Source organism: Astatotilapia calliptera, chromosome 23 (genome assembly GCF_964374335.1).
Source record: "Astatotilapia calliptera chromosome 23, fAstCal68.1, whole genome shotgun sequence".
In the NCBI taxonomy this organism is placed as follows: domain Eukaryota; kingdom Metazoa; phylum Chordata; class Actinopteri; order Cichliformes; family Cichlidae; genus Astatotilapia; species Astatotilapia calliptera.
The window spans coordinates 47,214,804-47,227,301 of NC_137443.1; the positions used below are offsets into that span (position 1 = coordinate 47,214,804).

The following is a 12,498-nucleotide window of genomic DNA, read 5'->3' on the forward strand; positions in this document are numbered from 1 at the left end:
TTATTCTTCAATTCATCCATCAAATTATGAATGTGTATGAATGTTAGATAGAAAGCAGGTATGTAGAAAAAAATATACGAGGTCTTGAATAATCAGACCCGATCTTATCTTAAAGACCTCATAGTACAGTATCACTCCAATAGAGCACTTCACCCTCAGGATATTGTGAGACATGGTGTCAAACGCCGCACTAAGATCCCGAAGGATGAGGATGGATAGAAGACCAGAATCAGCTGCCATCAGAAGGTCATTGGTAATCCTTAGCAGAGCAGTTTCTGTGCTATGATTGGGGCGGAAACCAGATTGAAATTGTTCATAGAGTAAGAATAACGAGTACTATAACCAACTTACCACCTCAAATTGTTATTTTTTATTCTATTCTAACTAAATTTCTGTTTACTGCAGCCCACCTGCAGTAAAGACACCACCACCACCACCACCTGCACCTTCACAGCCTACACTTCGGCAATCACTGCAACAGAGTGTGCATTGCTGCCCAATCAGAAAACTAGCTGATAGATGTATCCTGGTGTAGATTAATAACAGGGAGACGTGTATCTGATAAAGTTATTGCTATTAATATGATGCAGATGAGAAGCTGATTAAGTTTAATCAAGGTAGTCAGCATAAATTATCATTAAATTACAGAAAGGACCCTGCAGTGCATTTGGTTCACATTTTCTTTTCATCATTACTCATATACACTATTGATATTAGTGTACATGAGTAGGACTAAGCTTTTACAGGAAAGAATGTGATAGTTCTAACATGAATGAATGATTGAGTTTAAATTAAATAAGTAAATCTTACAAGAACACAGAGTGGGAAACAAAAAGCATCACCATGAACATAATGGCACAGTGGAGGAGTTTTCACTCAGAATTTTCTAACATGCTATTTTGCATTATAAAAGTCTGTTTTTATTGTTCGCTGTGGGGGAAAATGTGGTGAATGAGAGTGTGAATCTCATTAAAATATTACTCCACAGCAAATAAACTTCCAGGACTCAAAAATAAACCCAGCTGCATAAGCTGTAGGATATTTGTTTCCTATTAACACGTTACTAATTTCCTTAAAGCACTACAAAATACTGAGGAATGCAAGGGTTTTTATTGATAAAAGGTGTGTATGATACCTACCAATTTTCTTTCATCTTGCCAGGCCTGAACTTTTTGATTGGAGCTCTGTGGAGAAGAAGACCTCGGCAGTCGACCGACTGGAACATGCCTTCAGTAAGGCAGAGCAACACCTGGGGATAGAGAGGCTACTGGACCCTGAGGGTAACTACATGCTCACCTATTACCTTACTGTCAAGGGAAACTTTGTTGACAGGTTTTGCACAATAATACGAGGAATGCCTCCTAACAAATACTTTCATCACAAAATGTGTTATCATCTGTGGCATCCATCATTGCCCAATTTACGCCGTCTTGAAACCAGTTTAAACTTTCTGGATACATGCTCAATCGTCCAGGTGAGAAAACCCCAAAATGTTGATTTTGTTGATCTAGACAACAGTGGGAGAAACATTTTATCACTCTTCAGTCTGAAGAAGTCACCAAATGATACTGTCCCTCCTTGACTGTCTAAAGAGATTCTCCATACTGTAGGGCCTTCTGTTCACATGCAGTCGTTCAACCTCTGCTTAAAAACATCTCTGGATCACAGTTCTCACTAGCTACAGGCCTATCTAAGCTAAGCTTCCTTTTCTTTCTAAATTTCTGGAGATCATTTCAATCAGCGAATGGCCTTTTTGGAAGAGAATACCACTCTAGAGGTTTCAAGTCTGGTTTCAGAATCTTACACACCACTGAAACATCTCATTTAAGAGTTTTTAACCACATGTTTTTAGCTATCAACTCTGGTGACTGTGTTGTTTTTATACTTTGCGATTTAAACGATGGGTTTGACACAATCGATCATGAAGTTTTACTGGATCAAACCTTCTGTGCTAGCCTTTGAAGCCTCTGCTCCTTTCTCGTGTGGAGTTCCACAGGGCTCAGTTTTAGGCTCCCTCCTCTTTTCTTCTACCAGCTCCAACTTGGTTCCACAGTAAGAACGTATTGTATTTCATTACACTGTTACGTGGACAATACCAAGATTTTTGTCCCTCCTAAAAGTAATGAAGCGTTTTCTTCTAGACTGCTGCTCAGGTGTCTTGGAGACATAATGGCTCTTTTCAATTTTAATGAGGAAAAAACAGAAGTGATGGTGTTTGGGCGTACGACTCGGACCCTTTTTGTCGAGCTGTGTTCCTTTGTTCAGTACATCAAGCCGACTATTACAAACCTCTGGGTTGAGGTGGACGCTGAAATTTGACAGTCAAATCAGGGCAGTGGCAAAATTGAGCCTTTTCCAGTTGAGGCACTTGGCCAGCATAAAGCTTTCTCAGCAGCACTTTGAGACAGTAATCCACACCTTTGTTACTCTCTGCTGGATTACTGTAATACACTTTATGTAGAGGTTATTGGCTCCTCAATCACTACAGTTGGTACAGGACAGAGCCTCAGATCTTTTCACATGCAGAAATTTGAGTATGTTTCTCCCATTTTAGCCTCACTCCACTGGCTGCCCATGAATTAAGTTTTAAATTATTTTATTTGCTTTTAATGCCCTTAATCATCTCGCCCCACCCTATCGCTCTGAGATGCTACAACCGTCCTTTTATCTCAGGTCAGTTGATCAGCTGCTCCTCAAACTAAGCATAAGCTAAGAGGAGACGTGTCTTCACTGTTACAGCTCCTAAAATATGAATGATTTGCCTTTACACCTCAGACAATCCTCTTCTCTGTCTGTTTTTAAATCCCTTCTTAAATCTCTTTTCCTCGGCCTTTGACATCATGTGGGATGTTTATTTAATTTAATTGATTTTTTATTTTATTTTGTTTTATAGTATGGCACTTGTTCTTGTTCTGTGGCTTTTTGATTCCTATCTGTTTGTACATATTTATTATTCATCAGTTAGGTCCATTGATGTTGTTTTTAAAGTGCTTTACAAATAAAGCTGGAATGGTCTGGTCTGGTAAAGTTAGAGAGAATAAAGCCTGGGTCAAAGATTATTCCAAAAATGTGATCATTAGTGAGTTTGCTTATTAAAACAGTCGCTGTCATTGTCTCTTCTGAGGCAGAAAGTAATCAATCGAGATATCTTAAAATGTTCCAGATAAGAGAATAAACTATAGAGAAGATCACAAAGAGTTTCACTGTCTTTGTGCCTCTAGAGAAATCACATGACAAGGTGTCAAGAGAGGCTCCGTGGTACTGCATAGGGACAGCAGGGGTGGCAGAGGACATGTATGAGGGCAGGAACAGTATTGAGAAGGCATGGGAATTGATAAGAATTGATAAGAATTTAGCAGTCCATGGAATGGAAATCACTAATCAGTGATTTCCATTCCATTATAAAAATCACTAATCAGTTAGATTCCTTATTGATTCTTGTTGTGTTTGCATTGGCTCCACTTTAAAAATGATGCCACTGCAAAGAAATTCATGTAAACCAACTGCATGCTGTGAGTCAAGTGTTTTTGCATATTAGAGGTATCTCCCTTCTTTGTGATCAGCGTTGTGGTCGTTACTCACAAAAAGTAATTATTACACATATTACAAAGAACACTCTTTTCCTCAAAGTAATGCAGTACACTACATAATTACTCCAAGGAGAAAGTAATTCATTATATTACTTGTTACATTACTTTCATGTTACTCTGTAAAGTATCTGAAACACACTGTGTCATAATTACTGTTTAATAACGTAAACCTGAGGCCCCACACACCAACACAAATCCATATTCTAATGAGGACACGTGTTAACTTTCTCTTAGTATTTAGGTAATCACACAAAAAATAGCACAAAGAAACTTCAGAGCAATTCTGTTCTACTTTGTCGTCATCAGTTTGTTACCTGTTGAAGTTCAGCGTCTGCCTGCGGGGGTTAGCATTCCCTCAGCTTTCATTCTGGGTTCTTGGCTAGCTTAGCATTATAGGATATTGTCTGTGCAGATGCTTACAAAGAGCCAAAGTGCTAACAGCAAAATGCAGCTATTTCCAGTGTAACTGGAACCAATAAGCGGGATCGATAGATAAGCAGACTAAGAATTCCAAGAATTGGATCACTGGAACTGGTTCTTATAGAGAACAATTTTCTTGATTCCTACCTCTAGTAATGGGGGTACAGACAGGAGGAAAAAAGGATCTCAAAGGAGGCTCATGTATGTAGCAGAGGAGGACATGCAGAGTGTTGCTGTGACAGAAGAGGGTGAAATGGCGGCAGATGATCTGGTGTGGCGACTCCTAAAGGGAGCAGGTAGAAGATGATGATTGACGGTCTGTAGATTATAATCCCTAACAGGGTAAAATTAACATTTGAGACATTTGTGTTATTGGTGATTGTTAGTATGAAATACCCAATCATACTCAATGGCTCAATCATACTAGAGTAAAGATAGGATAGAACTTCTCTAAATATAAGTCAATATGAGTTTCTGTGTATGTAGATAGCAACACATTTACAAAAGATGGATTTGTATTTATTACCAGTTTATCACAGTTACCATGAAATCACAAATAGATTGAATGGAAGCCAACTTGAGACTAGTCAACTGCAAACTAATAGCTCACCAATAGCAAATGCACGATACAGAGTACCTTTTAAACATTTTGTTCATAATTTTTATCGATAGAATTTCGAGACAAAACCAAGTGGCAGAAGGCTCCCACATTTGGTGGCCTCAGAATCTCATCTCTGTTTTGTTTTTTTGTTTTTTTGGATAATGTGGTATATAGCTGGGTGTGCAGCGACGTGTCTGAAGCCGTGGTCCTCAGGCAGAAAAGGTGCCCACTCCGGGTCCAAGCCCCAAATTGAGGAGCTGAAGTATCTTGTTTATGAGTGAGGGAAGAAGGATAAGGTAGACTGACAGACGAATTGGGGATGTAGCTGCAGTGAAGCAGTTGCTGCACTGGTCCAGTGAGTAATAGGTGAGCATAAAAGCAAAGCTGCCCATTTACCCCTACTCTCACCTATGATCACAAACTTTGATAATCACTGAAAGAATGAGATTGTGGATACAAGCTTTGGAAATGAGCTTTCTCCAAAGGGTAGGGTACCTCCACATCATCATAGTGATTCAGGCATCTGACAAGAATGCCTCCTGGGTGAGGTTTTCCTGACATGTTTTATCTGGAGGAGGCCCCAGGGTAAATGTGGGGATGGATGGATGAATAGACTTAGTAAATATAATCAACAGCTTTTTACCCCTCAGCTGTAAAAGGTCGCTGTGGTTTTAACATCTCCCTCTCTGGCAGGTGGGCGGAGTGGACACCCAAGTTTGTGATAACTCAAGAATGAGGCGTGTAAGCAATGTTCCCTCTAATTTTTCATGTGTCTGAGCGAGCACACAAAACCCCTGAGCTTATTAAAATAATCAAATTACAGCATTTATGTTAGACTACTTTTAATTAACTGCTTTAGCCCACTTACAATGAATATTTAAAATATCTTGTTCATGACCTGCAGCATGTTAACACTACTGGAAGTAAAAATAACTTCAACTCCAACTTTGAAAACACAACTTTCTTTTTTTATATATTTATAAAGCTCTGACTGTATGATGAGTCTGTGGTCTGGGAGAGAGTCTGTAACTCTGTCTGCAAATACAGTAAATAATGACCAATGTTGGGTAATTAATTATTTTGTTACTTCTTCAAAAAAGTAACTGAGTTATGCAAACAACAAAGTTTTTTGCAGCTGTTTACCTAAAAATGCAGCCAAGGTGTTTTTAAATAAACATTTCAAACTATTTACAGAACAATCAGCTGTTCTGCATCAAATCTGATGCCACACAAATTATTTGTGCCGCTCCAAAAATAATTTGTGTCCACTATGAGATGAAGGAGAACAACAGCCTGATACCTGCAGGCCTGACAGCAGCAGATGTGTCACTGCTGTAACACCTGTAACACTCAGCAGGCGCCTCATTGTTCTGACACACAACAACACTACTGACTACACACTGACTACACACTAACTACACACTAACTACACACTGACTACACACTGACTACACACTGACTACACACTGACTACACACTAACTACACGCTGACTACACACTGACTACACACTGACTACACACTAACTACACACTAACTACACGCTGACTACACACTGACTACACACTAACTACACACTGACTACACACTGACTACACACTAACTACACACTAACTACACACTGACTACACACTGACTACACACTGACTACACGCTGACTACACGCTAACTACACACTGACTACACACTAACTACACGCTGACTACACACTGACTACACACTAACTACACACTAACTACACGCTAACTACACACTGACTACACACTAACTACACACTAACTACACGCTAACTACACACTGACTACACGCTGACTACACGCTGACTACACGCTAACTACACACTGACTACACACTAACTACACACTAACTACACACTAACTACACACTAACTACACGCTAACTACACACTGACTACACACTAACTACACACTAACTACACGCTAACTACACACTAACTACACACTAACTACACACTAACTACACACTAACTACACGCTAACTACACGCTGACTACACGCTAACTACACACTGACTACACACTAACTACACACTAACTACACACTAACTACACGCTGACTACACGCTGACTACACGCTAACTACACGCTGACTACACACTAACTACACACTAACTACACACTGACTACACGCTAACTACACGCTGACTACACGCTGACTACACGCTGACTACACGCTGACTACACACTAACTACACGCTGACTACACACTAACTACACACTGACTACACACTAACTACACACTAACTACACGCTAACTACACACTGACTACACGCTAACTACACACTAACTACACACTAACTACACGCTAACTACACGCTAACTACACGCTAACTACACGCTGACTACACACTGACTACAAACTAACTACACACTAACTACACACTGACTACACACTGACTACACACTAACTACACGCTCACTACACTACACACTAACTACACGCTAACTACACGCTAACTACACACTGACTACACACTAACTACACACTAACTACACACTGACCACACACTGACTACACACTGACTACACACTAACTACACACTGACCACACACTGACTACACACTGACTACACACTAACTACACACTGACTACACACTGACTACACACTGACCACACACTGACTACACACTAACTACACACTGACCACACACTAACTACACACTGACTACACACTGACTACACACTGACCACACACTGACTACACACTAACTACACACTAACTACACACTAACTACACACTGACCACACACTGACTACACACTGACTACACACTGACCACACACTGACTACACACTAACTACACACTAACTACACACTGACCACACACTGACTACACACTGACTACACACTAACTATAACTACACACTAACTACACGCTCACTACACTACACACTAACTACACACTAACTACACGCTAACTACACACTGACTACACACTAACTACACACTGACTACACACTGACTACACACTAACTACACGCTCACTACACTACACACTAACTACACGCTAACTACACACTAACTACACACTAACTACACACTGACCACACACTGACTACACACTGACTACACACTAACTACACACTAACTACACACTGACCACACACTGACCACACACTGACTACACACTAACTATAACTATACACTAACTACACGCTCACTACACTACACACTAACTACACACTAACTACACGCTAACTACACACTGACTACACACTAACTACACACTGACTACACACTAACTACACACTAACTACACACTGACCACACACTGACCACACACTGACTACACACTAACTACACACTAACTACACACTGACTACACACTAACTACACACTAACTACACACTGACTACACACTGACTACACACTAACTACACGCTCACTACACTACACGCTAACTACACACTGACCACACACTGACCACACACTGACTACACACTAACTACACACTAACTACACACTGACTACACACTAACTACACACTAACTACACACTGACTACACACTGACTACACACTAACTACACGCTCACTACACTACACGCTAACTACACACTGACTACACACTGACTACACACTGACCACACACTGACCACACACTGACTACACACTGACTACACACTGACTACACACTAACTACACGCTCACTACACTACACACTAACTACACGCTAACTACACACTAACTACACACTAACTACACACTGACCACACACTGACTACACACTGACTACACACTAACTACACACTAACTACACACTGACCACACACTGACCACACACTGACTACACACTAACTATAACTATACACTAACTACACGCTCACTACACTACACACTAACTACACACTAACTACACGCTAACTACACACTGACTACACACTAACTACACGCTCACTACACTACACACTAACTACACACTAACTACACGCTAACTACACACTGACTACACACTAACTACACACTGACTACACACTAACTACACACTAACTACACACTGACCACACACTGACCACACACTGACTACACACTAACTACACACTAACTACACACTGACTACACACTAACTACACACTAACTACACACTGACTACACACTGACTACACACTAACTACACGCTCACTACACTACACGCTAACTACACACTGACTACACACTGACTACACACTGACCACACACTGACCACACACTGACTACACACTGACTACACACTAACTACACACTAACTACACGCTGACTACACACTAACTACACGCCGACTACACGCTAACTACACACTGACTACACGCTAACTACACGCTAACTACACGCTGACTACACACTAACTACACACTGACTACACACTGACTACACACTAACTACACGCTAACTACACGCTGACTACACACTGACTACACACTGACTACACACTGACTACACACTAACTACACGCTAACTACACGCTGACTACACACTGACTACACACTAACTACACACTGACTACACAAGATTTGTGCTAAACGTCTCAAATCTCTCACATCTCAAACACGCCGTCACTCCTAAAACTTCCCCCTCCCTAAATAACTAAAGGCCATGTTGCCATATCGTTTTTTGATTGGTCCACATGGTACATTTTTCCACCAATAGGAAAGGCTGGGAGTTTTGTTTTTGTTCACAGGCTTTCGAGCGTTTTCCTTCTAAAACGCCGTTTTTACCGTTTCTTCCTGCAGTAAATATAAACAACGACAGTATTGAGGAAGAAAAACAAACATTGCAGATATTTTATCATAACTCTGGTTTTACGTGGCCGATCAACACAATTTAAAAACTGGTATAAAGTCCACACTTTGTCCGTCAGTTGTTCGTCTGTCCTGCTCACGTCTCCAATGGTTGTACACGTTGTCATTAACGTGGCTTCACTCCACATCAACCGCTTTGCTAAAACACCGGTGTCGCACATAAGGACGCTGTCACAGCCTGTCAGCGACGCTGATTGGCTGCGTATATATGAATGTGAATCGCATCAGTGGCTGGACTGTGGGATAAGGTGACATCGTTCTAATCCCACACAGGAGCAGCCAGTCACTGACTCACACTGCAAAACAGGATTGTTAAAGTTTTAATTTTAATTTCAATTCAGGTTAGATTTGTTTTGTGTGCAACGCAGATTTTCTGTGCGCAGAGACGTGCCAGCAGTGCGCAACTGCTCACGCGCAGCTTAGAGGGAACGTTGGTTGTAGGAGCTTCAAATTGATACCATAGGTGTATCTACTAAAAATCTGAGTTTGAATCTCAGTGACCACAACCTCAAGCTCAGAGATCAAGTTTTCATGAAAATCGCGTGAATGTGATAACTCAAGAAGGAGGTCAGTATTTTCATATTGATACCATATGTGCATCTATGAAGACTCTTGGATGAGTTTGAAGCACAGTGACCTTGGCCTCAAGGTCAGAGTTCAGAGGTCAAATTTGTGAAAATCTTGTAGATGCGATAACTCTTGAACAAGGCAAAAGAAAAGTGAGTGGACTTCCAGTCCTTAGACAGTCCATTTAATGTACAGTTTCTGTTTTTGAGGAGTATGCTACCAGCTTCTGAGGTGTCAACAGTCAGCTCACTCAGTGGTGATCAAGAGGCACATTATGAACACTACTGCAGAGTATGTGATGTGACTAGCTTTTATTGGCACTGAAAAGGTTTCTTGTCAGTATCATAGAAAATGTTTTCTTTGGTTTAATATTTACTCAAAGGAATTTCAAAAGCCCTTGAACTTCCTTGTTGTGCATATAAAGCACACTGTTGTGATTTTAAAAAGGCACTAAAAGAATTCAACTTTAATCACTGTAGTTTATACGTTGCTGATAATTTTGAGAGCTGTATTTATATGATGAAGACCTTCATAGGGCGTTTATCCTGCATATAATCCTGTTCTTGATTTCATTAGTACTTTTTTCCTTTTTCTCCTCCCACTGTTTGTCTTGTCTTTTGTGTATTTCTCTCACCTGTGTTTCTCTCTAATTCCTCTTTCTTTTCATTTGTTTTGCACTGTTGTCTTTGTTCTCTTCTTCAGCTGGCCATTAAAGCACATCCAGCTGCAGCAATGCAGCTCAGGTCGGAAACTTTATCTCTTGGAAGCCATATTTTCCAAAAAACACTAGCAAACTGTGGAATACTGGTTAGATGTAGTTCCCACAAACTGTTTTCAGATTTTTTCTGAACATTTCATTCAGGACTCAGCAAAGTCCCGAACTAAATGAAAGGATTTGTTAGGAATAAATATTAGTCTCTGAAAATATTTCATCAAATATTTTTTCAGGAATAAATTGAAGAATTGTTTAAATACACACTAATGACAGTTTCATAATGCGAGGTTACTGAGACAGATTTAATTACCTCAAGGCATAGAGACACACATACATTACGCTTATACACACCTGAAAAGTACAGTATACACTGACACAAACTCCCACAATACCTCATAAAAATGCATACATATGTAGCAGAGCCGTGGTAAAATGATTAAAGTGGAGATCACAGATTGGACTTACAGAGTCTAAACCACTGAGGGATGTATACACACACTTGCAGATGGTGGCATTATTTATGGAACTGTTTATTCTTCTCAGAGAAACAATAACACCATAAGATTTCTCTGTGATAAATCAGTATTCCACAGCCAAATGTGTGACTCATACTCTAACTTTATTTCTCTCACAAATTGCAATGACACACATCATTCCTGGCAAGCTTGCCGCACAGACTATTTCCTCTTGGTCCTGTTCATTATTCTTAGCTGTGAGCTAACTGCACTCCACACATCATTCTATTAACATCACCACAGCAATCAGTTCATTAGCACTCCATCGTCATCCATCTTTCTTTTTTCTTGCTCCTCTCCTACTACTGTGCCATCTTTGTATCTTATATGGGATTCACTCATTTGCCCCACAGCAATTGCTCTCTTTTAATTATTTATTTTGTTTATTTGTTTGTTTTTTGTTGTTCATTTTTGGGGGGTGGGGGACATCTTTATTAGCTAGTGCAGTGAAAATGAGACACGAAAGCAAGAAGAGAGAATGAAAAGATGTAGCAATGGCCCCTGGGTAGTAGTTGAACCTGGGGCTACATCCACACTAGCCCAGATAGATTTGAAAATGGCCGAAAGTCTGTGTTTTTGCTGCCCACACTGTGAGCACCGTTGTGAAATGTATGAGTTTTCGAGAGCATTATGAAAACGCTGCGTTTTCCATGAGCAAAAACACCGTCTCAGTGTGGACGGGAGAGGAAAGAATGTTAAAATTAAAGAAAATTAGTGTGGACATAGCCTGGGTTACTGGATTTAGCTTTGTGGCATGTCGACGCCTTTGAGCTAAACATCACTTAAACATCACTTATGACCTCAATCATCCAGGTCATCGTAGTCTTAAGAGCCTGGAAAGAAAAGCATCTGGTTTGAAAGAGGAGTGAAAGAAGCATCTATGTCCACTGTGAATGACCATCTTTGAACAGAGGGCGGAGCTTACCACACCAACTGTCTGCCATCTATAATCCAGTTTTGAGATCCTTCCCAGACGCCTTAACGCCCACTCACATCCTGGGCCATTTGACCTCAGTAAATCACGTGATAGGGTGGGGCCAGGTTTCACAATGAGCTCACCCGAAGCCCTGGCTGATTGTGACCCACACCCAGTTTCACACCCTGGCTTGTGTGATTAGGTAGAGGATCAATAGGGGGTCCATGGTGAGGGTTTGAATGCCACACAGACACAATGGACACCAATGTTTATCGCTAATGAAAACATTATGGTGACAGGAGTGTCAGAACAGTGGACAGGTAGTTGGTGAACTCACTGAAGGGTCTTTCTTTTGATCTGTAGTTTTCATACCAGGCT

The 12,498-nt window shown here is 40.6% G+C and overlaps 1 protein-coding gene across 5 annotated transcripts in view; it reads left to right on the plus strand.

The window, feature by feature from the left end:
• Positions 1 to 12,498, plus strand: part of dmd (dystrophin) — a 262,554-nt gene that overhangs the window by 69,263 nt on the left and 180,793 nt on the right. For all 5 annotated transcript variants that reach the window (XM_080296865.1, XM_080296862.1, XM_080296864.1 and 2 more), the window contains exon 8: positions 1,162 to 1,280. In XM_080296865.1, the coding sequence (XP_080152991.1) occupies positions 1,162 to 1,280 (119 nt within the window). The remainder of the gene's footprint in view (positions 1 to 1,161; positions 1,281 to 12,498) is intronic.